Source organism: Ochotona curzoniae, unplaced genomic scaffold (assembly GCF_017591425.1).
Source record: "Ochotona curzoniae isolate NIBS_2020 unplaced genomic scaffold, NIBS_Ocur_1.0 contig_291, whole genome shotgun sequence".
NCBI lineage: Eukaryota > Metazoa > Chordata > Mammalia > Lagomorpha > Ochotonidae > Ochotona > Ochotona curzoniae.
This window is the reverse complement of record NW_024465649.1, coordinates 4,881,884-4,908,547: the sequence shown is the minus strand read 5'-3', so window position 1 is coordinate 4,908,547 and position 26,664 is coordinate 4,881,884. Positions and strand designations below refer to the sequence as shown.

Here is a 26,664-nt window from a genome sequence, read left to right as displayed (position 1 = left end):
AGCAGTTGAGGACAGCCCGACGCCTTGGGACCGTGCACCCATGTGGGAGACCTGGAAGAAGTTCCTGGCTCCTGGCTTCAGATCAGGCGCAGCACCAGCCGTTACTTTCACTTAGGGAGTGAATCATTGGATGGAAGATCTTCCTCTCTGTCTCTCATCCTCTCTGTATATATCTGACTTTGCAATAAAAATAAATAAATCTTTTAAAAACTTTTCATATTTACTAAACAAATACTATGTGCCGAGTACTAGCCTGGAATATTTCCTTTGTGCAGAAGAGTTAACAAGAATGCTATCCTTAGAAAGGCTGGATTACAGTTTTGGTCTTTGGTTAGTGCCTGGGAATTTGGAATTGGAAAAGGTTTTCATGATTCCCAAAACAAAAAACTGGCTCACTACACGCACACTGTATAAAAAACACCATGGCTCCTGCTCAATACGTCCAGGGGCTTGGTGCTTTGATGAATGACAGGGAGAATGTGCCTATGGAACCAGTCTTCAATGAAATAATAATAAACCAAACTTCAAAAACCTATGGCATGCAGTCTTACCTAATTAGGTTCTTTGGAAGACAACATTTCTGTCACAATCTATTTTGTGACAACAAAACTGTCACAATCTAATCCTAAAGGAATTAAGCATATCCCATCTGACTGTTTTAGCAGAAGACCCTTAGAAGCCTGCAGTTAAGGACTGGTCTATGGTGCAGTAGGTAACGCCATGCAGCAACACTGGCATCCTATATGGGCACTGATTCATGTCCAGATTGCTCCAGTTCCAACCCAGCTCCCTGCTAACGGCCAGGGAGAAGCAGCTGGAGATGATCCCAAGGTCGCCCTGCACCGGAGACCTGAATGAAGCTCTTGGCTTCAGCCTGGTCAGTGATGGAAACAGTGCATAGCATGCATGTCTTCCTTGTCTATTCCTCTACTGATTTTCAAAATACATAAGTCTTAAAAGCAGCCTGCTACTGGTTTCGTCCAGACTTAAGCCCAGGCACCTTTGCCCTGGTATCCTCTCGGAACAACACACTGAAAGGACCATGTGTAGCGCATGCTGAGTCCTGCTGAGTCGTCTGAGGCAATCAGTGAGACAGGGACAGTCTGGAGGCCCCTGTTCACTTGCACAATCTCCCCATGCAATGCAGATGGTCTTATCCTTACTTTATAAATTAGATAAATTAGAAAACAGGACTAGAGAGACTAAGTGACCTGGAAGAGAACACAGATGATTTCAACACAAAATTTTGCTTCCAAGTTCACTGCTTCGAAGTTCACTGAGTGAAGGAAGGTAGAAACTCACATACTAAAGGGTCAAAATAAGTCAGAACTTTCAGGTTAACTTCATAATATTTTCAAGTGAAAGAAACACAACTCCCCAAATCTTGCACTTTTCGATCTTTAAAACAAGAAAGATATCGCATTATAAAACACGATAGTGACAGGGAAATGAAAAATACTATTAAAGAATATTCAATTCGCCATAAACTATTTCACATTGTAAATCATTTCCTTGTGTTTTGTCTTCTCAATAGTTCCTTACAGTCCTACGTCACAATGTGATAGTACACATTCTCACTTTATCAGAGTCTTGGATACCTTTTAGTAAAATCTTTAAAGCAGAGCCGCAGTTTGTTATGATGTCTGAACAGCTTTGGGTCACTGGGTATCTCAGATAAGAAAACCTGGGCAACTTCCAAAGGTCCCTGTAGAATAAGGAAATAAAATGAGATTGTTTGCCTTCTGAAAACTCACAGAGGCAGAATATGCCTGATGATTTTTTTTAAGCATGGGTATGGCTGCATGTGAGTGTGACACATCATCTCTGCACCTGTATTGGACCTCTCTGAAGAAGACTGCTTCAGGGTCTCCTAATTTCATATTTACATCCTTGCTTGCTGCAATTAACTTGGTCAATTTTTAACATCCTTCAAAGTAGGAGCTCAAGGACTGGTGTGTTCATTGTCACAGTTTGCTTTGCTCTCTATATTCTTTTAATTTATTCTAGATGAAGAAGTTGTCAGGCTACTGTAGCTGCCAGTTTACTGGGCTTGATGTTACTAAAACAGCTCCCACAGTGTTTCCAAGCTGCCCCTAACAAGGCTAAGGGAGATGAGCTTTTTTGAGTCACATCGTGAGGAGGTAAAGCTTCAACATCACATGTATTTTTAGTGAGCAAACTCATAAGGCATGTTAGTTTTGGTAGATCATTTTTTGGGTTTGCTCCTTTCACCTAAAAATAGTTTAGAGTTATGATATGAACTCTTAGTTGAAGCCTTTCTGGATTTTCCTTTACCTTAGAAGCTTCCTTAAAATTGGGGCCATGCCTAAAATCCCAGGGAATTAAGTGTATGAAGATCACGAGAACAGCTCCAATCTATATCTGACAAAACAGAAACAGTACTGTGTATACATATATTATTAAAAAATTCAAAATGATTCCACAGCATCTATTTAAGCCTCTTAACTTACTGTCTAGATCTGCAGAAGGTAGTATGAGGGAAAATCAAGGTAAGAGAGCTTCACACATCTGTATATAACTTTGAAAACGAATCCTCCATTTTAGATCCAGCTTGTTAAAAGAAAGGCTATTTTAAATGACTCAATTCCTTCTTAATGCAGTGTATAAGATTTGATAGGCAGAAAACATAGGTAGTAGAGAAGGCTGGCATGAAAGCCTTACACGTGAGATTATACTGGACATTGGGTTTTCAACTTGCCTTCACTGACACTTGGTTGACTTTCACAATCACATGTAACATCTTTGTTTCACTTGATTTAGTGTCTGTTTTTGATCTTTATAAGATGCAATGAAGTTATTCAGAGTCCTACTTAGAACTTCAGTCACACAGTGCTGCCCAGAAAGCACTAACCTGGTTCACTGTTGTGCCCACAGATCCCTGGAGTACCATCTGTAGCATTTTGGGGTCTGCTGGGTCTTGATGTGTAGCAAATGCCAATTCCTGTGTCTTTTTCTGCATGTCCTCAATAGCAACTTCAATCGGTGTTAAGATGATCTGAGTAAAACAGTATTTAATCAGTGTGCTGATTAAAAATTACTTAATTAGCTCTACATGGAATCAATTAAAATTAGAGGGATAGGAATTTGGTGCAGTGGCTGAATGCCACTTGAGATGCCAGCACACCAAGCCCAAGTGCCTGGGTGACAGTCCTGGGCTCACCCCTCATGGTGGTTGCCTGCTAATGCATACCCTGACAAGGCAGCAGGCAGTGGCTCAAGTATTCTGGGTCCCTTCCTCCCACGTGGGAGAGCCGGATTCAGTCCCTTGCTATTTGGCTTTGGCCTGACAGTATGTACTATAGTATGTGTTTGAGGAGTGAATCAGCAAATAAGAGCTCACTTTGCTTTTCAACTAAAATAAATGAACTTCAAAGTAAATTGGGAAATTAGAGATCAGTTGTGTATATTTTAATGTATCAATAAAACTCCAAATCTGGATCCCTACATGAGAAAAAAAAAAGTAAAAGCATAAAACTGACGGTGAATTAGGAACTCAGAAAACCAAAATTATTCAAAACGTCGCAAAATTCTAGTATGTTACTATGTGGAAGATGCTGTATATCTTCTGCCACAAATACATTGCTATCACATGGCCCAAGTGTGTTTCATTAATTCCATATGCCTATTTGCGAACTTACCTCCTCTTTGTGAGTGACATTGACCCTTGTTTTAATATAAGGAAAAGCATGAGAAGTGGTCAGAATGGTTTTCCGTTTGAATTGCTCATGAAGTTCTCCATGGGCACGTCCATCTAAAGTGAACGGTGTACAGTACATGAAACGGCGAAGATTATAATTTTTGTCAAAATACGTGATTCTGTCCTTCATCTCATATGTATCAAAGTATGGCTCCACATAGGTAATCTGAATATATGCCTGATAAACAAAAAGAAAATCTTTCATTTCCTTACTGCTCAGTCATTATCTTGTTTTACTCAAAATCAAAAAATCAAAGCTAGATTACATATTACCATTGTTCAGTCAATCATACCTTGTTAGCATCTAATTTACATTTGTCTACAGGATTAGAATCCTTGATGACTTCAACCACATCCTCACCAAATCTTTCTCCATAAAATCCCTACAAGATAAAAAAATCTTTACATGAAATGAACAGAATTAGTAAACCGAGGTGCCTCTGAGGGACACCCCGAAGCAAAATTAAAGCATATAACAAGTTCTCTACACACATCAGCAACTACAAAATAATTGCTTAGGATCACAAAAATTATAGTAGTTTATGAATTGTCAGTCTCAGTTCTTATTTGACATTATCCCCATCAATGTACTTTAACACAAAATACTATCAAAAAAACAAGTTTCTCTAATAAAAATACATGCTTCCATAAAATGTCCTCAAAACCAAATAAAAAGTAAAAAAGAAAACAACTCATCTTGGGCAATGGACAGAACTATTTAAAAGGAAAAATTAAACCTGAATCTTCAAGGTAGTTGTATCACTGAGCAAGTCAGGGGCACTATCTTGATACTTTTGAAGACTGAAATGGCTCTTGAAAAAGGAAAAGTCAGTTTAATGTCAACTTGAAAGTTAGGCTTAGCTGGATCTGGGGCAGTAGCCTAGTGGCTAAATCCTCACTTTGCATGTGCTAGGATCCCATATGGGCATTGGTTCATATCCTGGCTGCTCCACTTCTCTGCTTACTGCCTGGGAAAGCAGTTGAGGATGACCGAAAGCTGCGTGGGAGACACGGAGGAAGCTCCTGGCTCCCAACTTCAGATTGGCTCAGCTCTAGCTGTTGCAGCCACTTTGGGGAATGAACCAGCAGATGGAAGATCTTTCTCTCTGTCTCTCCTTCACTCTGTAAATCTGACTTTCCAAGAAAAAGAAATAAAGCTTAAAAAAAAAAAGTTAGGCCAAGTAAAATCCCCAGTAAGATTTTAACATTCAAGAATTAACCTCAGCTGAGAATAAAAACAAGCTTAGATTCTGCTTCTCAATTGTTATGCGAGTACAAACCCCCTGGAGAGTGTATAGAATGTAGATTTTAATCCTGAAAGTCTAGGTGGGGTTAGAGTCTGCACTTCACACAATCTCCCAAGGGGTGCCAATGCTTCTGGTCTAGGAACATTTTGAGGAAGAATAGACAAAGTTTGGAAAGAGTAACTATCACAGTTGGGATACTGCTTACAACGCTCCCATCCCATATTTGGGCACAGGTTTAAGTTCCAGCTGCTTTGCTTCTAATCCAGCTTCCTGCTAATGCACCTAGGAGCAAAGCTGAAAAAGGCTTGAGCACTGGGAAGACCCAGGATGGCGGGCCAACTGCCTAGCTGCTGCCTGGTCCAGCCCCAAGAGCTGTGGTCACCCGGGGAGTGAGCCGATGCCTGCAAGATTTCTTTCTCCCTCTTTGTTACTGTGCCTTAGAAATAAAAAAAAAGCTTAAAAGGAAAAAGCAATAATTTATGATACAAATTAAAATCTTTTAAAGGTTAAGGGGATTATAAGAAATATTTTTAAGGTATGATTTCAGGCTTTCAAATTCTAAAGCAATCTCTTAGAAAATGAGTTAAACCAAAGAGATTATACAAGTGGACTGTAGGGGCCTGGCGCGGTGGTGCAAGTGGTTAAAGGTCCTCGCCTTGCACGCCCGGGATCCCATATGGGCGCCGGTTCTAATCCCGGCAGCCCCGCTTCCCTTCCAGCTCCCTGCCTGTGGCCTGGGAAAGCAGTCGAGGACGGCCCAAAGCTTTGGGAACCTGCACCCGCGTGGGAGACCCGGAAGAGGCTCCTGGCTTCGGATCGGCATAGTATCGGCCCGTTGCGCTCACTTGGGGAGTGAATCATCGGACGGAAGATCTTCCTCTCTGTCTCTCCTCTCTGTACATCCGCCTTTCCAATAAAAAAATAATAAAAATAAATCTTTAAAAAAAAAAAAAACAAGTGGACTGTAGGAGGACAACTGACTGGATATCACTTGAACAACTGAGTAGATACCATTTGAATGGGAACACTTGATTGGATACCATTTGAATGGGAACATAATTAACTAGATATACAAAACAAAGAGAGAGATTTTCAGACAGGGGTTTGGAAACAATAGATGGGTTCCCTTGACAGGCTTAAGGGATCTATGCAAGCTCTTCAATGCCTCCTCCCTTATCCTATGTGACCCTGATGCCACTAGTAAATGTCAGCTATTGATCATAAGTCAGGGGTCCACACGTGTTATTATTGGCATCCTGCACCAAGTCCATCGCTGCAGGACAGTGAACAGTGGGTCACAAATCTTTTGAAGTTCTGCATTTAGTGCCACTCTGCTGCTACTAAATTTCTTTTATGTTTTTCTACAAGATGTGGAGGAAACCATACATTTCTCTGTAAGTCACACTAATAATGAAGCATGTAAGTGTTTTATAAATACATATGCAGGCTAAATGAAAAGTCAATCCTATTTTACACTTGCCATAAGAGATTTGAAGAGGATTATTGTATGATTCAAAAACCCTCTTATCTTATGAAACAGTTTATTTGGCAGGCTCTAGTTATTAGATCTGGATCTGAAACTCTATCCATTACACAGAAGGCAAATGAAAGAAGGTATTTCATGAATCATGGCAGCATTCACCTCCAATCTGTGAGATATCTCTGCAAGTTTGGTTATTGCAGGTTCCTTGTAAACAAATTCCTGTTCATCCAAATCTCCAAACTTGGTTCCATAAAAACCAACACGAAAATAGGTGCCAAACATCCGCTTACCGTCCTAGGTTTAGGAAAATGAAGAAATTTTAATACAAAGTCTTTAATATAACATCTTTTTGCAAAAACTCTTAATTCAGAAGTTTAGATTTTACTATTATTTTTCAATCAAATAATCATCCTAATAAACAACAGTAATCAAATTAGGCTCCTAACAAATGACCCACTCACATATAGCATCTATTTTTCAGAGTTTGTACTAAATTACCACATCCTACTTTTTTTAATCTATAGAAGTAGGACAAATTAACTTACACTCCTAAATATCAGAAAACATGAACTATGATTTAATTATCTTAATATTGAAGCATACTATATAAAATTAAATTTTAAAACATCACTAACATATTGTAAAATCACCATTACCCGTCAAATAATCACTTCACATGTATTAAATGAAGTTATGATTTAAGCCAAGTGGAGTAGCTGGCATAGAGCAGACAATTCACAAAAAATGTCAACTTCCCCCGGAAGCACTAGAACTTCTACAATTAGCATCCCTCTCCTGATCAAAACATTTAGCTGTGGAAGAGTGTGTAACAGTGGACTAGAAAGGGAAAAGATAAATCAGAGAAAGCTCACGATTTTTTGGTTAGTTATTCTAAAACCACCAAATCTCCCACTGTGTGCATTAACCACATATTATGTGACACTAAGATTACTTAAACTCTTACACAAGCACACCTGAAGACAAATTCTTTCAATGAAGATAAATATTTGGAAGTGATCTATGCAAGTTTAGTAATTCAGATACAAAAGAATTCTGTGCATTGGTTCCTACATATAGGATCCCACATATATTTTTAAATTCTTCCCAATTTTGTTTAAGCCTAAACTATAAGTATTACAGGTTTTAAAAAAGCAAAATGGGAGAAACTTTTATATTTACCAATATTTTTTAATTAAAAAATTACAGTGACTAAAGAAATCCCTTCAATTTTTGTCTAACAGAAATTGTTAAAAAAATGTCTTTGGAATTTAAGAGACTTAAAGACTTAAAGACTTATTTACTTTAAAGTTTAGTAAACTTAAAAAAGAACTGATTTGTATAACAAATGGAATCTCTTTAGATACATTAGATAAATTCAAAAAAATTCTCATTAAATCATCAGCAAGCCAGCAGTATAGTAGCAGTACATTTGACAAAATTAAGGAATGAAGGCATTTAATGGAAAAAAAATGCCACCTGAGAAATTTACTTCAAAATGTATTTGTGATTAAGTTTTAAAAACATGTCATACTAAACATATACATAAAAATACTGCAAAAATTTCATGAACAAAGGGAATTAAAAGATATTTATTTGGGGAAAAACAATGTTTTAAAAACCATTGCTTGCAAAGATTTTAGAATTTTTTTTATACCAAAATAAGCTTATCTTTTCATTTTATTTCCACAAAAATTTGGAAGTTTCCTTATATGCGTGCATTTCCACTCTTAAGAATCACAAAATATTAAATATTGCTAATTTTAGCTATACCCCCTTCATGTTTCCAGTTTTAAATATTTTTCCAATTTGTCAATATTGTGGCTTTTTAAACATCTAAAGACCTAGCTTCCCTTAGCTGGCTGAACTTTCCTGTTCTGTCTATTCTCATGTGACCAGAATGCTTATGCTGTTTTGTTAGTTTTTTAATGCTACTTCTGAAATGTAAGATTTCAGAAACACATTCAGCTGCTAATGTAATCCTGCATGTGGACATTGAATCTTATTAATGTACTTACATATACAAGTATATATACATATATATTCTCATACTGACATTCAAGAAAAACCCTTAATTTTTTAAAAGTTAGCTACTATTTACCGGAATAGGAAAATAAAACTAACAAGACTTGTTCCTTAAGCATTAAAAAATAGTTCAAATAACTACTACAATAGAAGAAGGGACAAAAAAGGAAAGATAATCCTGCTGAAGCCAACTCACAACAGAAGTTCCAGACACACACAGGTTCTATGACTCAATAGAATTGGCCATGGGGCCAGCACGGTGGCGCAGCAAGTTAGGCTGCTGGCTGTAGTGCTGGCATCCCATTATGGGTGCTGGTTTGAGTCTTAGTTGTTCCACTGCTGAGCCTCCTCCCTGCAATGTACCTGGGAAAGCAGTAGAAGATGGTTCAAGTGCTTGGGCCCTATAATCATGTAGGAGAACCAGAAGAAATTCTGGCTCCTGGCTTTGGACTCATCCAGCCAGGCTGTGGCAACCATTTGGGGAGCGAACCAGCAAATGGAAATCTCCTCTTTCAAATAAATACATAAAATCTTTAGAGAACTGACCGCTACATAAGTGTCTTGAAACATCACACCATACTCCATGAATATGCACAATTATTACATATTAATTAAATGTATTAAACTCTTTTGGGAAGTAAAGAAAATAAATTTAAACTATATATACATTTGTAGGCCAAACAGATGGAGGATGAAGAAAGGGAGATTCCAGAGGAGAGAGGGACAAAAATAGGTTGAAGTTAAAAAAAACAGAATGTATGTGGAGGAAGCCACTTAAATATTTTTGGAAGCCCTATCATGTATTAGCAAATGATCCTAGACATTTATAATAAATGAGTGAATGATGGAGAAAAAACGGGTGGTCAGGGTAGGGCTGATCCAGATGGGAAGGCGGGCTGAGAGTCACTGCTGTGAGTCACTTGGAGGTCTAGGCAAGAGCCTACCTGGTGTTTCTGAGAACCAAGAAAATGAACCTGGCGGCTGGGGCAAAATGAGCAAGGGGGAGCAGGGTGGGAGACATGGTCAAAGAAGCAACCACAGAAGATTCTAGAATTTAAAATGCATGGCCGCCTGTGTGTACACAAAAGTAGGGGAGGAAGTAGTAAAGGATGAGGCTACGGGTTAAGAAAGGCTGAACCTCAGAAACAGTCTTCAGGTATCAACCTTCTTTCTGGTCCTGCACAGTTCAGGAAAGCTGATCATAGTATTTCATCTTCAGGAAAAGCAATTTTTTATTTCCTCTTCAAAGCCTTTGAAGTATACAAAACGGCTTTCTAGCATCACTTTCCTTTACTCTTACAAATGTATTTGAAACTTTCCATTGTTGCTGTGCTCCAACTTTTTCTTACTTAGCAGTTCTCTTCTTTATTTTGCAATTTCCTAGAAGATTCAACCAGGAGATCCACCTGCTGTGTTTCTAAATAGCTGGTATCTCTTATGATAAATACATCTTAAATCTCTTCCTTCTGTTATCTTTATTTAGCAAGAAACATTCTGATAGACTAGTTGTGCATTTCCATAGTGACAGCACTTCCCCAATTTCTACCTCACCCAGCTGTTACCCAAAATACTTTCCTCAAGTTAACTGATTTCTACTTTGACATACCAGTAGTGATCTCCCTTCCCCTGAATTTGATCTATTCCTCTAAAATTACATGTATTACTTCATTCTAGTTACTACATCAATTTTTATTAAAATTCTATGGGAGGGGTTGGCATTGTGGTATCATGGGCTGAGCACTGCCTGTAATGTTGGCATTGCATATGGACACTGGTTTGAGTCCTGGCTGTTTGCTTCTGATTCAGCTCCTTGGTAATGAGCATGAAGGGCAGTGTAAGGTGGCTCAGGTGTTGGGCTCCCTGCATCCATGTGGGAGACCAGGAAGAAGCTCTGGGCTCCTGGTCTTGGCCTGGTGCAATTGAAGTCACTGTGCCATTTGGGGAGTAAACCAGCAGATGGAAATATGTTCTCTCTCTTTCCCTCCACTTGTCCTTCTTCCTTTGTAACTCTGCCTTTCAAATAAATAAAACTAAATCTTAAAAACACTTAAAACACTTACTCATAATATTATTATTGTCATCCTTATTTTATAGAATTAATTTCCCCTAGGTCTCACTGCTAGTAGCGGCAGAACTAGGGGTTACATGTCAATATATTTGACACCTGAATCCGAACTCTTCATGTTTGCCTGTTCTCAGGACTGGCACTGTGGTACAGTGGCTTAAGCAGCTCCTAGCCACAACACAGTCCAATAGCAGAGCACAAGTTCAAGTCCAGCCCTGCTTTTTTTTTTTGAAGTTTTATTTATTTGTATTGCAAAGTCAGATACAGAGAAGAGGAGAGACAGAGAGATCTTCCATCCAGTGATTCACTCCCCAAGTAACCGCAACAGTCAGTGCTGAGCCAATCCAAAGCCAGGGGCCAGGAGGTCTTCTGGGTCTTGCACATGGGTGCAGGATCCCAAGGCTTTGGGCCGTCCTAGACTGCTTTCCCAGGCCACAAGCAGGGAGCTGGATGGGATGCGGGGTTGCTGGGATGAGAACTGGTGCTCATATGGGATCTCGGCGTGTTCAAGGCCAGGACTTTAGCCATTAGGCCACCCAAAGTCTAGCCCTGCTTCTAATCCAGCTCCCAGCTAATGTGCCTGGGAAAGCAGTGGAAGATGGTCCACCTACTTGGGTCCCTGCATGAAGTTCCAGGCTCCTGGTTTCAGTGTGGCCCAGCACTGGCTGTTGAGGTTATTTGGGAGTGAACCAGTGAACTGGAAGACTCCCTGCTCCCCAGACCTGACACTTCGCCTTTCAAATAAGAATTTAAAAATCTTTACAAAACTGCTATAAAATTATGTTTCCTATAGCAGCATAAACACAGGACATCCTTATTAGTGTGCTGTCTGAACTGTCTTTCCGGTGTTTCCCTAGAGGCGTTCCTCCAGTGGCCGTTGAGATTGGCCTCCCTCCATGTTTTGACGTCTTTACTGCAGTACCAGCTTTCACTGTACGAGCCCTGCATGTCTGCTTTCCCTTTCTCCACACTTCAGTAAAAAAATCAGTTTGGCGGTTATCTACTAAACATTCCTCTAAAATATTTCCTATTCCATCTTGATCAGAAGTTTAATTCTAACCATGGTACATCTAATTCAGGAAAAAAGAAGTCACATCTAATACTATTTACGTCTTTCTCTTTTTTCTTTTCTTTCCCTTCAGAGTAACACCTGAGAACACGCAATCAGGGGCACGGCATATCTTCTCAGGTATTCTGGCAGAGTCTATGCCAACTACCAGGAATCATCACAGGTAAGAAAGCACCTCTTCCCAGAGAAACCAAGAGTGTCTTAATTTAATGTGTTTCCCTTAAAGTAATCATGCGTAGCTTCATCTTCCCAAGGCAAGGGCAGAGATGTCTCACACTACAATGGCCTACCTTCTTTATGTGTCACATTTGCCAGGCCATTACCTAAAAGAACCTGTTGTAACTGTGCTCGTTCTCTTGAGTTGCTTTCATTGCTTTTTCTTTTGGGGATTATTCTCTCCTTCATGACTGTAGGATGCTTTTACTCTGCCTCTCCTTTTGTTTGTATGGATGGGTTACCTCAGTCAGCTTAATGTGGGTTAAAGAACATAAGAAACAGCAGCAGTCACCGAGCCAGAATTACAGCCGATACTGATGAGCATATAAAAGCTAAAATACGGGCCTGGTGCAATGCTGCAGTGGCCTTGCACGCCCAGGATCCCATATGGACGCCGGTTCTATCCTGGCAGCCCCGCTTCCCTTCCAGCTCCCTGCCCGTGGCCCGGGAAAGCAGTTGAGGACGGCCCAAAGCTTTGGGACGCTGCACCTGCGTGGGAGACCTGGAAGAGGCTCCTGGCTTCGGATTGGCATAGCATTGGCCGTTGCGCTCACTTGGGGAGTGAATCATCGGACGGAAGATCTTCCTCTCTGTCTTTCCTCTCTGTATATCCACCTTTCCAATAATTAAAAAAAAAAAAAAAAAAAGCGAAAATACAGGGCCCGGCACCGTGGCCTAGAGGCTAAAGTCCTTGTCTTGAACACGCCGGGATCCCATATGGGCACTGGTTCTAATCCCGGCAGCTCCACTTCCCATCCAGCTCCCTGCTTGTGGCTTGGGAAAGCAGTTGAGGATGGCTCAAAGCCTTGGGACCCTGCACTCGCGTGGGAGACCTGGAGGAAGTTCTTGGTTCCTGGTTTTGGATTGGCGCAGACCAGCTGTTTCCGGTCACTTGCGGAGTGAATCATTGGACGGAAGATCTTCCTCTCTGTCTCTCCTCCTCTGTATATCTCTGACTTTGCAATAAAAATAAATCTTTAAAAAAAAAAGTCTGATGCAAAGCCAGGAGCCAGAAGGTCTTCTGGGTCTTGCACATGGGTACAGGATCCCAAGGCTTTGGGCCATCCTCAACTACTCTCCCAGGCCACAAGCAGGGAGCAGGATGGGAAGCAGGGCTGCTGGGATTAGAACCAGCGCCTGTATGGGATCCCAGAGTGTTCAAGGCAAGGGCTTTAGCCAGTAGGCCATGGCGCCGGGCCATCAACAGAGCTTTTAATCTCAAAAAAACTGGGTCCATTTTATCTATTCTTCTGGTAACTATAAGATATACTGATGAAGGTAGTGGGTTTTTAAAAGAAACATGTTACAATAGTTAAAAACAAATAGAATGCCATGGGCCTATATTATCAATGATTGAGTTTTTTTAAATCTAAAATTGCATTAATGTGTTTTAATATGTGAATTGATCACTATTTGACAGATAAATCATACCCTCCAAATATGAAATGGCCATAATACTTTTTGTGTGGAAATTCAGCATTTCTCTCTTTAAAATAATTACAAAGGTATATTCAAGAAATTATTTAAATATTTCATTTCTGATTATTTTAAGACAAAGTAAAAAGGACATGGGAAAAAATAAAAAGAAAAGTAAAATTGAACAGCCTTTAAGGAACTGAAACTGGCAGAGTAGGTAACAGCCACATAATCCTGAAATGTTCATGACCTGTTATTCTGCTTGATGAACACCTTGACTGTTAAATATCAAGTTTTTGGTAATCTTTTTGTGCACACACAAACACACACACATTCTCCTCTAAAAAGTTTTGCTAACTCAAATAGCTTGTACCAAATTAAGGAGCATAACAGTAAAGGCAACACAATGCTAGTCTCAGCCTAGAGGGCTTGGCTTGTACGTCAATGAGTTATGAAATCAATGAGCCTTTCCAACATATACAAATTATCCTTATTGGATTTCAATACAGTGAGAGCTCTATGAGAATACTAGGAAATTAGCTAGAAAACAGCTTTTAGGAAAATGGAATTATTGAAGCTTTCAGTCATAAAGAAAAATATTCACAAGATAGGAACTTACCACAACAGACAATAGTAAAAGTAGGGAGTAGGGTCAGCAACCAGGGGCAAGAGAAGAGAAAACAGAAAGCATTTTAATTAGGGAAATTTCAAAACAAATAAGCAGTAAATGGTAGCAAACACATTTTGTAAAATGCAAGCATCCATTTAGGTTTTATGAAGGAAAAGCAAAAAACAAACGTGCAACAAATTTAGAAGCTACAAAGCTAAAGGTTCAGTAAAAGTGACAAGAATATAAACAAGAACATAAAGTCTGTGCAACTTGAACCATGCAATAAACATGATGATAGAATGATATTAATGTCATAATCAGTGACAATTATACCTTTCAGGGGTCGATTTAGCATCAAATAGAGTAGTAAGAAACTGCTCAGAGGCTTTAATATTTTATGCCTAATTTTCAGCTAATTCTAATTTCACATTCAGAAAACCAAAAGGCACTTTCTCCTCTGCAGATAAGTACAGCAAATCTCTACATATGTCTTAACTGAGCCACACAAATGAGGTGCTATAACCTAAGTATTAATAAGGCCATATACACTTAATATGGAGAATTAAGGCAGATATTAAAGTTTTGACTTAATGTGAAGAAAAGCAAAATATGAATACTATTTCAGAAATGGAACAAAACTGGGTGGTAACATTTAATCCTGTGGTTTTCTCTCTGGGTCCCAGAGCAAGGACTGCAATGCAAAACCAACCAGAGAAGCCCAGACTGCTTAAACCATGACATCCTGATCACGAAGCAATGAAACAGACAACTTCACGAGTGGACCTCACTTTAAATAAACTGGATTTATTATTATCTTGCTTTACCACAATAAAATAACCCAAGGCAAGTTTTATAGAATTCTTCCTTAATAAATGGTAATCAATTTTCTCTGGAATTTTTCAGATAAAATTTGATCTATATATAAGTTTTCACAAGCCTACCTACTACAGAAAAGGAAGCACATGAGGTTTTCACTGAGTGCTATCACACGCTGCCGGGTATGAGGTCCTATCAAAGTTCAAGTACTCTTCATCTATTTTACCTCTCCACCCAACAAAGTTTAAGCAACAAAAGTGAATTTCTTCCTCAGTGGTGTTTATTATACTCAACATGCAGCAATTTAAGACCAAATAAATATGCTTTATCAATTCTAGGATGTGCATATTTTGACCCACATTTCATTATCTCTGCAGCTGGCCTCCAACTGACAAGATGTCTGGGTTTAACACAAAGGCACATATATAAGACATCAACTGTCCTAACAGTTGATGGCATCTTTGATCAGACGAAATCAAGTATTTTCTATTTATACCTCTGAGCAATAACACATAAATCGACCTCTGTAAAATGTGGTGAAACAATATGGTTAAAACAGGAAATCTGTGTGTAAACGTTGATGAAAGAAATGCTTCAAAGGATAAAAAACAAACTAACGTGATGGCAAAGTGGCTCATTTACCAAAGAATCTCATTAGTGTAACATATGGATTTCCATGCACTGCCTACAGCCTCTTAATAATAAATTTCTTAGAATAACTCTCAGTATTTTAACAAAATTTCTTTGGTTAATGAATTCAGTTGACAGCAGATAGCAACAGAATGCCCACAGCTAGCACATGTGGGCAAAGCATTGGCAAAAGAAATCTTATCAAATCAATCTATTAGTGTCTTTAACTAACTAAAGCATTACCTACCTCCCAGCCAGTACTCTGTATAATAAAAAGTAAAAAAGGGCAAGTCATAAAAAAACTGTTTAAAAAGAACAAAAAAAGGCCAAAGGAAGTTCAGTAGATTAAGGTACCATATACCATGAAATCTCCACAAACACAAGACAATAAAATATGTTAAACAGTATATTCTTTCCCTTAAGACCCACAATAATTTTATAAGTTGAATTTTTAAAACATAGAAACTAAAATTTTGCTTTTTAAAAGTTATAAATGTTTTCAAAGAGAAAAGTACAAAATACTTTTTAAGTGGCAGTACAAATGTTAGGAAAAAAGTTGCTTATTTCATGTGTCAAAATTGAATCTCAAAGGTTGAGCTATACTTCACTGTAGCATCCAGGTTAAACTGGACTTCAAACTGCAATCGTGTTCCAATGCCACTGACACAAATGAGCCAAAGTTTCATGGAAACCACTAGCTCCAGATGTTCCAGAGCTGGTGTGTCTAGTCTACAATTTACACCTCTAGCAGCTGGAATGAAGTTCCTCTGATGTATAATACATCTCATTATAAAAAGACCCACCTGTTATGATCATGAGTTCTTTTGCAATTCAGTATTTTAGTAAATCACAGTAAAACTCCAGCTTAACAGGAGAGCAGCCTACTTTATTTTGAGATTACCTCAAAATTTCTAGCCTAGCCCATAGCAAGGAAGTAGAAGTCAAGCTTATAGGAAACAAAGTAGAAGTAGTGCTAAATGGAAAGTGGACAATCAATAAATCAAATCCTTAGATAATGGCAGCAGCAAAAAGCCAAGGCAGCACAAGGAAGAGGACAGAAAGCGAGGAGGCAGAAGCTCAGCAGGATATTCCGAGTATTCCAGAGGAGACATGACTTCCGTTTCAAGGAAATCAAACTCAACTGCCCACCATACTTTCAGTGCAATTTTAGTGTAACTCTTGTTTTACTGATATGTGGATTTCATAAAAACCATAAAGTTCAGAAATCATTCTATTATAAATTACAGAATACAACTATTTTATTCATTATTTTTGCTCAATATTATTTTCATATTAGAAAGATACTTGAGAAAAAATGAATGTAAACAGCTAAGAAAACAAAATTGCAGTCATTACAAAATTAGAGAGTTTATTACACCTTTACATACTTAATACAAAATTAAATATGAAAACTTTGGCAGAAAAAGGATAGATATTATTTTAAGAAGACATAATTATAACCTACTCTGGAAACAAATTAAAGTTAAAAAAAATTGCTACTAGTAATAATTCTAAAGAGTGGGAAAAATAAATGTGTGCTAAGCTTACGATGTATGTTGTCAACGACGCTTTGGCCAGGAACTGTCATTTTGATTGCTCATTTATACTTGGTCATTTCCTGGAATCTAGCACGACATCAGCTCAAAGCAGCACTGATGCTTTCAGACAGTTCTCTCTGCTTATTTTGAAGCTAGAAATGAGAATCATTACCTGATGAACAATTTTGCTGAATGCTTCTTGCAGTTTACCATGTATAGTGGACAGTTTCTTTGCATCCCGATTAGCTTCATGAATAGGGATAAGTACTTTGTAAACTTCATTAACTGCTTCATACATACCAGCCTATAAGAATAAAATTCGTAAGATACTGCTTTTATGGCAATAATAAAAAAAGCGATAATAAATTCACACTATTATTATTAACACAATACCACTGAAGGTTTTCTAGTAGGGCATACAAATAAGCACTATTAAACTTTAACCAATTGGGACTGGAATGGTGGCTCAACAGGCTAACCCTCTTTGTGTAAAGTTGGCATCCCACATGGGGGCTAGCTGAGTCCCAGCTACTCCACCTCCATCCAGATCCCCACTTACGATCTGGAAAAGCAGTGGAGGATGGCCTAAATCCTTGGGACCTTGCACCCACAAGGAAGACTAGGAAGAGGCCCCTGGCTCCTGGTCAGCTGTGGTCCAGCCACTGTGCCCATTTGGGGAATGAACCAGCAGATGGAAGATCTCTGTCTCTCCTCTGTAAGTCTGCTTTTATTTTAAAAAAATTGAATAAATAAAGTTTAAATTTTGTTTTGACCCATTAAGACTCAAAAAGGAATTTTAGACGAGATCGGGTGCATTTCAGGGTGGTATGGCTGTAGACAAAAAAGAATTTTACACAATGTGTCACATCATGTCCTCTGGATGGATTTCAGCAAATAATTCTAATTATATATGTATATCTATGAACATATAACATACACATTTGCATACAAAACAATGAAATAACATACACGTAAGGCAACTTCTGTTAAATGAATGAGTGACCTTCAATCTAAATGCACTACCTTATTACAAATGAGCACACACAGACATGCAATCCTGCTGACTAAAACACTGCTGGGGCAGCCTGGTTGTAAAGATGCCTGTGGGAACACCTGCATCTCAGAATGCCTGGGCCTGAGTCCTGGCTCTGCTTCTGTTTCTGCCTTCTCACAACACACACCTTGTGGGCACAGCAGGTAACGGCTCAAGAGGCTGGACCCCTGCCACCCTGGAATAAGTTCCATGCTCTGGTTTTGGCTTGGTACAGACTCTGCTGCTATAGGTTGAGAGAGTGAATCTATACATGGGAGTTTTCTCTTTTCTCTGTGTCTCTCAAATATAACAAGGAAGAAAAAAAAATCAACAGCAAGAAATCTCTTTACTCCATGAATTTAGATCAACTAGGGAAGGAATTGGGATAAAGTTCTTGGGCTCTAAACGTTAATAACAAAGTGAAAACAGCAAACACACTAACACTTAGGGACAAATACTTCACTCTGATGAAAATAATTCAACCCTAAAAGATCTCACGAGGCAGGTACTATTATGAAGCACATTTAGCAGATAAGAAAAACGAGGCACCAATATGTTGAATAATGTAAGTGGTACAGGCAGGATTGGAACTCTAGCAGTATGTCTTCCAAATCTATGCCCCATCAACCGATTGCAGGATAAGGGTAAGGCCTGGAGAAGATTTCAGTGAGGAAGGAGGGCAAAACTGCTTTTAACCACCTCAACCTTCCCTCTTACTCTGACATGAACTCTGGTGACTTCCAAACCATTGTGTTGGGATACTGAATACCCAGCAGGAAGGTGGCAGAAAGGAGGTGACCCTATCAATGCTGCCCAAGAAAAAAAAGCAAAATTTTGGCTACCTATCTCCTTTAGTAAACAGCTAACCTGGACCAGGTTGTTTCTATTCATTATACACAGATGGCAGGGAAGGGAGGCTGAAGTTTAGCATCGCAGGAGCACTCAGGCAAGGACCTAAAGCAGTTCGGTCTGCATCCAACGGACGAGTGACCATGATCTTTCGGGCACAAAGGCAATGTCTAACATAGTGGGTCGATTCTCCTTTTCATCAATTAAACAAGCACTACTCATAGGACTGTGCTATTCTACCCCAGCAGCAATGCAAATTACCCAGAGATGTTCTGCCTGGTTTCATTTTTTAATATGAAGGCTTTTAGAAATGTTTGGTGGCAAAAGTTTTGTGAACCAAAGAAAACATACCTGCTATAGATTAAGTATTGGTATGTAAACAAACGAGTGAAAAACATGGGACAGTGACAGACAGCTAACATTAAAAAATGTAAGCACTGATGTATCTGCAAATGACTTCTGCTTCCAGATATTTCTAAACATGCTTGGAGCAAATCATTTAAAGTAAAACCAGGGACATAAAACAAACTACTGTAATTCAGAAGTATGAAACTACAGAAAGAGAATGAGTAAGAGCGATCTACCATAGAGAAAGAAGCAGCTGCTTGTTCCAACAATCCCACAAGTCCTGACTCAGTGAAGTACTTTCCAGAGCAGATACCTTCCTCATCTGGAGATACCACATCATCTGAGACGGCAGATTCTTCTAAAACATTAGAGGAAATATTCTAGGAGAAAAAACATGGAAAAGGTTTATGAAATGGAATTAATTTCTCAATATGAAAAATGTGTGCGAAGAAGTAAGGAGAAAATGTATTTTAGCTTAAGTGTAAAAAAAGAAAAAGAAAGACAAGAAAAGGAAAATGATGACTCAATTGGCTAATCCTCTGCTTGCCAGTACCAGGATCACACATGAGCACCAGTTTGTGTCCTAGCTGCTCCACTTCAAATCCAGCTCCCTGCTAGTGGCCTGGGAAAGCAGAATGCAGAAGAGGCTGACTCGAGTCTTTGCACCTCTGCACCCAAGTGGGAGACCCAGAAGAAGCCCCTGGCTCCTGGCTGCACATCAGATCAGCTCAGCTCCAGCTGTTGTGGCCATTTGGGGAGTGAACCAGTTGATGGAAGATCTTTCTATCTCTCCTTTCTGAAAATCTGCCTTTCCAATAAATATAAACATATCTTTTAAAAAAAAAGTAAAGCTGATATAAAGATAAAAGAAAATTTTACAAGTTTTCTACACTTTGAAATCAAATGGCACCACCATTGCTGAATAACTTTTTCCTAAGAAAAACGTAATGAGGCCTGGTGTTGCAGTGTAACAGTGTGCAGATGCCTGGGACATTTGCATTCCATAGAGGCACCAATCTGAGTGCTGGCTGCTCCTGTTAACTGAGCCCCTCACTAATCTGCCTGAGAAAGTAATGGAACATGGCTCCCTGCCACCCATGATGGAGACCTGAATGGAATTCCTGACTTGGGTCTGGCTGAGCCCTGGCTGCTTCCATCATTTAGACAAGTAACTATGAGCTGGAAGAGCTCTTATTTCTTTCTTTGATGCTCTGTCTTTCAAACAGATAAAAATTTTTCTAAAAAGTTATGAACAAAAGAAAAAAAGTTATGACAAAATTAAGAAAAATCATGGGCTAAAAAGCAGTTATAGGACACAAGGACACTGCTTAAATAAACTTTTTGGTTTATCTTCTTAAAACTATTTATAAAGGAAATCGAAGTACAAAATGGTGTCTTGCTTGAGTAGGGACTGATGTTGTGTGTGGCTTGAGATATCAGCACTCCATATGGGCACTGGTTCGAGTTTTGGCTATTCCACTTCTGATCCAGTTGCCTATTAGTGTGCTAAGCACAGCAGCAAATGCTAGTCCAAGTACTTAGGTCCCTGACACCCATGCAGGAGACCTACATGGAGTTTCGGATTCCTGCCCTTGGCTTTTGACTTAACCTTTTCTATTACGGCCATTTTGGGAGTGAACGGGGGGATGAAAGATTCTCTCTCTCTTTCTGTAATTCAGACTTTTAAATAAATTAACAAATAAATAAAACCATATTTTAAGGCCATACTATATGCCTTCTTTCTTTTTTTTTTTAATAACATTGTATTATGTGACACAGTTTCATAGGTACTGGGATTCCCATCACCCTTCCCATAACCCTCCCCTAAGTGAGAATGGGATCTGCTGCTACTTCTAAAATGGGTCATATATTCTACTAGATAAAATATCTAAATTATGTACTAGCATTTTTGATACAGAAAACAATATTGCTTATTCAACAGTGTCTAAGTAAATGTCAATGAAAGGTTTCTATTGAATTCTAATTCCTCATATTTTGAGTGTACTAGTTTCCTAGATGCACTAATCTGTGACTGACTGCAAAGCAGCAATGGCAAAGACACAGACAGTCACAGCACCGATAACTCAGAGATAAGAAACTGGAAAGAGAATGAACAATGTATTGATAATGACAAAACTGAAATGTTAATTAACCCTCTGAAACACCAGCTTAGCTGCCTAGGTGTTCCTTACAGATAATCTAAACACTAGTGAGAAAAAGTCAAAACCAAGAAAGATCCTACCTTGACGGAATGTGCACCTTGCAGACTCCTACCTGAAATGTTACACATCCTACAGGCAGGTATTTCCGGTCCTCCAGCATGCTCAAATACTCAGCCACAAGTGCTGCTGAGTGGACGAGGCACTGGGCAGCTTCGGCATGATTGCTGCGCTCCGAGTGTTTGCCAGCCATGTTCTGCAGCCAGGTTAACCGCAAGTCTGGAGAGGTCTGGTAACCCTTGGCAATTCTAAGCAGAACAGAAATTCTTTTTAATTAGCATATGCTTCTCAAGCTAAGAGGGAGTTTTGACAGCCCACTAAATTTTTAAGCGGTAGGAAAATGTTGTTGCATATGCTTGGAAAAGTAACTGTAGCTCACGTTACATAAACATAGTGGTTTAAAATCAATGAAAACTGAATTTATAAAAGGTGTTTTCAATTATCTCACATTTGTTCTACAGAGGGCAGAATTATTTTAAAAATTTCAAAATCATACAAAAAGAACATGTGACAAAAAGCAATTCTGAGGTTTACTACTGTATCTCTTGAGATGTAACAGAAATTAAGATATTTCTCAAATGTGTTCCTAGAAATGTTACCCTTTAAGTATAACCATATTTAAAAAACCAGAATAACTAATAATTGTAAAACATCCAAATAGTACATTTTTTTCTTAAAAGGCTGATTTTTAAAATGTTTTAAAATTTAATATACATGAAAGGGACAAACAAAAGGGTATCTTCAGTTTGCTGACTGACTCCCAAAATGCCTGCAACAGCCCGGGGTGAACCAGGCTGAAGTTGGGGGACCTGGAACTCATTACAGATCTCCCATGAGAGTACTCGGCCCCTAATTAGGGTGTGCATAAGCAGGAAGCTGCAGTTGAAAGCAGAATCAGACTTGAACGAAGTGACTCTGATTCGCGGTTTCAAGTGGTGTCCTAACTACTGTACCAAGTGCCTGTCCTTCAAGTCTAGCTTCATATTTACATAAGTCTTGGGCCTTTCCTTTACCAGGGAATCTGGGGCTCAGGATTTCAAAGTGATTGCTTCATGACTGCTTTGAAATATTCTGTTTTTGAAAAACAATAAATACACTGAACAATTATATACAATTTGAATGCAATTTAGAAAAAGTTCATTTTGACCACCAAATCTACTACTAGAAAAACACTTAGATAACTTTCCTATGTTTATTTTTCATCTGATATTGCCCTGTGACTTACTAAATATGAACAAATCAAACAAATGATACCTGTACATCAGATCAATCAACATTTCTGGATCTTCTTGATGCTCCTTCATTTTAACGGTGTCAGAAAGGATCATATGGAGATTAAATACCAGATCTTGGACCTTCAGAAGAAATCATATGGAAAATGTCCTATAGTCATCATTCATTTACAATAACTAAATTAATATAGGAGATAAATTTGAAGATTATAACATGAACTATATAATATCAACATAATTATAGTATAGGTATGGTAGGGGAAAGTATGTGAAGTGTAATGAATTTTATCTATTCCTAGGTAGACAATGCTGCTTTTCTCCAGTTTGTCTCAGAAATAAGAACATTAAGTAGCAATAAAAATACAGAAAAATATATAAATACATACATACACATGACATAAAAGGAAACTTTTGTAAGTTTTTTTATTTTACTATAATAAAGTCTATAAAAACTTTAATTTTCAAAGGCAAATTATTGTTTGATACAACAAGAGGAATAACATTTCAGCACAAATATTTGTCCATAATGCCTAAGTCTACTTAGACTTGTACAAATATCCCAACTTAAATATAATTGTGAAAAAGAATGGTAGCTTAATAAAACAATAGCAACAAAAAGATCCTATCTAAGGTAAATGATATGTAGGATGAAAGAGAAATATAGGATCCTTCGGCAAATCCAATGTTTAACTTAACGTTTATTTAAAATGTTTAATTTAATTGCCTATTTAAGCAGATTATTTCAATTAGTGATCTAGAAAGTAACATTTCTGACCTGATCAGGAAATGTTGTTTCTCTCAGTTCTAAATCTTCTTCGGCATATGTCAATATAGTCTTCAGAGAACGTCTTAAGAATTCTTCGTTAAAATTCTGAGATGTGCCCACCAAGGAGGACAGGGACATTGTCACCTGCATTTTAACCCTGGCAAAGTTCTGTAACAGGGAAACTGTTAGGTCAGTGTTGCAAATAGGAAAGTTGACAGAAAACTGATATCTAACAAAGGATGCCATTCTGAGTAAAATATTTTTGAAAGTAACAAAATACGCATTATTGAAATGATAATATAAAATTCACAATTTTGCTGTGAATAATTTGCTACCAAGGAAGGGTTTTGCTTTCTTTTTTAGGCTTTTTTAGTTTTAGAGGAAAGGTAGTTAAAGGGAGAAACAGATCTTTTATCCACTGGTTCACTCCCCAGATGGCTACAAAGGCAGGAGCTAGGTTGATCCAAAGACAGGAGCCAGAAATTTCTTCTGAGTCTATCACGTGGGTCCAGGGGGCCAAAAACTTGGGCCTGCAACAGCTGCTTTCCAAGGCCATTACAGGGAGCTGAATCAGAAGCAGCACAACCCTTTTACTACAGTCGCATAATCCTTCATAAGGAATTATAATTCCATTAGTCTCTTGTTTAACCCCAACATTGCTGGTACAAAGTCAGATAGTCCAGCATCCCATTGTCTACACTTGTCCAACAGTTTCATTGGGAATCCATCTTTTGTCTGTTTTTTCATGGAGCTGTAATTTGTTGTTGTTGCTGTTGAAGTGGCTGTTCTAACTCATACCAGTAGTTGACCTTGTTTCCTGGCTTTTCAATTATGGAAATGTATAATGATGGAGTACTGGGGTTTACCATATCCAGATGTGGGGTTATAATGCAACATGCATCCCTGCTTCCAGACGAAAGATGGAACTCTCACCCTTTGTATGTGTAAGTTTCTGGGAACAAATTCCAACTTTCATCAGCTTTCAAAGTGCTTTAATGGAAGGACCTTTGCACTGACGGAGGTTGGTCAGGTTCTCTTGGTACGTTAGGATGATGGTCTGCTACTGGGTAACAATCTGGCGCCGCAGGCTTACCCAGCAAAGAGACAGCTCCCCTAGCTCCTCCAACTCACACACTCTTGCCGCATTTTCTTCTAGCAGGAGCTTCACAAACTGCTGGAAAGCACTCTCTCCACCATCTGCTCCAGGATACGCAGGTGGTTGCCACTGGCGGTTGGGAACCGGTACATTCAGCAGACGGCACCGCCAAACACTGAGTTCAGTAAAGTGTCTTTTTGCAATGAAGTATATTTGGATTGGATTCCTAATGCTTCAGTCAGGCTCTTCAGGAGGCAGGACCATCCTCCCATTGACAGTGTCCAGAGACCGGTAATGGGGGCTTCTCCATCTGCCAGGTGACCACAGTGATGGTACCCACATGGTCTCTCTCTGAAGACCTTTGTGTTAAACGTAACCTATGATGCCTATCTTGTAGCAGGTGTGTGACCATGAATGTTCCAGAGCCTAGTAAATGCATCTCAATGATCTCTGTCTGCGCATGCTACATCTAGAATGCCCGAGGAAGGGTGGTGATGCTCACTGCTACAAAGCTATTTGGTTTTCGATCTAGTGATGGAATGTGCAGCTCACTGCAAATTAAGCCGACTTCTAAAGTGGGCTCATCTGGATTCTGTATGTTTCCTGCCAGGAGAGGCCCAGCATGTTAGCTGCCACATCAATGGTGGAAGCTCACTGCATTGCACCAAGCTCACCATGGCGCACCACGGGCCCTGGCACCATGGCGCAGTCTGTGCTCTCTTGCTGTCATGGTGTCATTGGTGAGGATGTACTTCTTGTCCTGGGTCAGAACATGCCCGATTCATGGGGAAACGATTCATGACTAAGGTGGCAATAACCAGGACATGTCTGTTCTTGGACCATATGGCATTTCTTCAGAGAAGTACCTCCAAATTCATCATCTGCTGGTACACCTGGACCCAAGACACCTGCTGCCCAGCTGGTCCCACGGTGGTCCTCAGTGCCAGCAGCAGCACCGCAGCAGTAGCAGCACTGTTGCCCGGTCATCAGGTCGTGGGCTTCAGGGTGCTGGTCCTCTGCGCCTAGCCCACAGCGCAAGCCCTGGCACTTGCTACTGTCACACGCTCTAGGTGACACACCCAGCCCATTTTTCATTCCTAATCAATCCCCCTGCTTTTTTGTTTTATCCTTGAAGTCTATTTTCCCTATAACAAGTGAGAAATTTCAGCTAGATGCCAATTTGAATGTATCATTCCTCTCTTTAAAATATTCTGGTGATGGGGCCAGTGCATGGCACAAAGACGAAGCCTCTGCCTGTGGCATTGCATTAGTATTCAGGTACCTGTTCATGTTCTAGCTGCTCCGTTTCTGACACAGTTCTCTATTTATAGCCTGGGAAGCAGTGGAGGATGGTCCCAAGCCTTGGGACTCTGCACTCATATGAAAGATCCTAAAAAAGCTCCTGGCTCCTTGGCTTTGCATCAGCTTAGCCCCAGAGGCTGAGGCTACTTGGGGAGTGAACCAGTGGATGGAAGACTTCTCCCTGTCAAATCTGCCTTTCACATAAAAATAAATGAATCGTCTTTAGGTAAAAAATAAAGAATACTTGATGTGAAGTCTACAATGAAAATATAAAATAGTTATGAAAATTAATATACCAAATAAGAGCTAAAGAAATGAAAAATCACATATGAAGCTTTAATGTACCTCTATTAGTACACTAAGTGGATCAAAAATAAACAAGGATACAGAAAAACAGAATACCATACTCATGTATTTGATATTACATATACTTAATATTTTGAACAGAAATGCCTTTTTCTTAAGTGCTTTGGAACATTCATTAAAGCTAATCATATATTTGAAAACACAAAAGACACATACTCTCACAATAATATATAAGAGAAAAATAGTATATACATTATGTAACAATAATGTACTAAAACTAAAGATTAATATCATAGTTTTGAAACAGGAGGTTGTCAACTCTTTTGAGATAAAAAGAAAATAAAACATGAAATTGCAAAATTACTACATACCAGAACCAAAATAGGTCCTAAAAGCAGCAATTAAAGAAATCCATGGTTTAAAAATAAATGAATTAAATACTTAGGAAAATACAATACATGAATATCTAATAAAAAGTTTAAATCAGTGGCCGGCATGGTAGCCTAGTGGCTAAAGTCCTCTCCTTACATGCACTGGGATCCCATATGGGCACCAATTCATACACAGACTGCCCTGCTTCCCATCCAGATCCCTGCTTGTGGCCTGGGAGAGCAGCTGAGGACACCCAAAGCCTTGGGACCCTGCACCCACGTGGGAGACCTGAAGAGCTCCTGGCTTTGGAT

General features: G+C 39.1%; 1 protein-coding gene across 1 annotated transcript in view; it reads right to left on the bottom strand.

The window, feature by feature from the left end:
• The window catches only part of DOCK7 (dedicator of cytokinesis 7), a 212,183-nt gene that overhangs the window by 5,968 nt on the left and 179,551 nt on the right, over positions 1-26,664 (bottom strand). The window contains exons 38-48 of the mRNA XM_040978438.1: positions 23,287-23,445; positions 22,534-22,634; positions 21,335-21,527; positions 19,297-19,440; positions 17,003-17,134; positions 15,540-15,554; positions 6,608-6,733; positions 4,012-4,101; positions 3,660-3,896; positions 2,873-3,016; positions 1,599-1,705 (exon numbers count right to left, since the gene is read on the bottom strand). Coding sequence (XP_040834372.1) covers positions 1,599-1,705; positions 2,873-3,016; positions 3,660-3,896; positions 4,012-4,101; positions 6,608-6,733; positions 15,540-15,554; positions 17,003-17,134; positions 19,297-19,440; positions 21,335-21,527; positions 22,534-22,634; positions 23,287-23,445 — 1,448 coding nt within the window. The remainder of the gene's footprint in view (positions 1-1,598; positions 1,706-2,872; positions 3,017-3,659; positions 3,897-4,011; positions 4,102-6,607; positions 6,734-15,539; positions 15,555-17,002; positions 17,135-19,296; positions 19,441-21,334; positions 21,528-22,533; positions 22,635-23,286; positions 23,446-26,664) is intronic.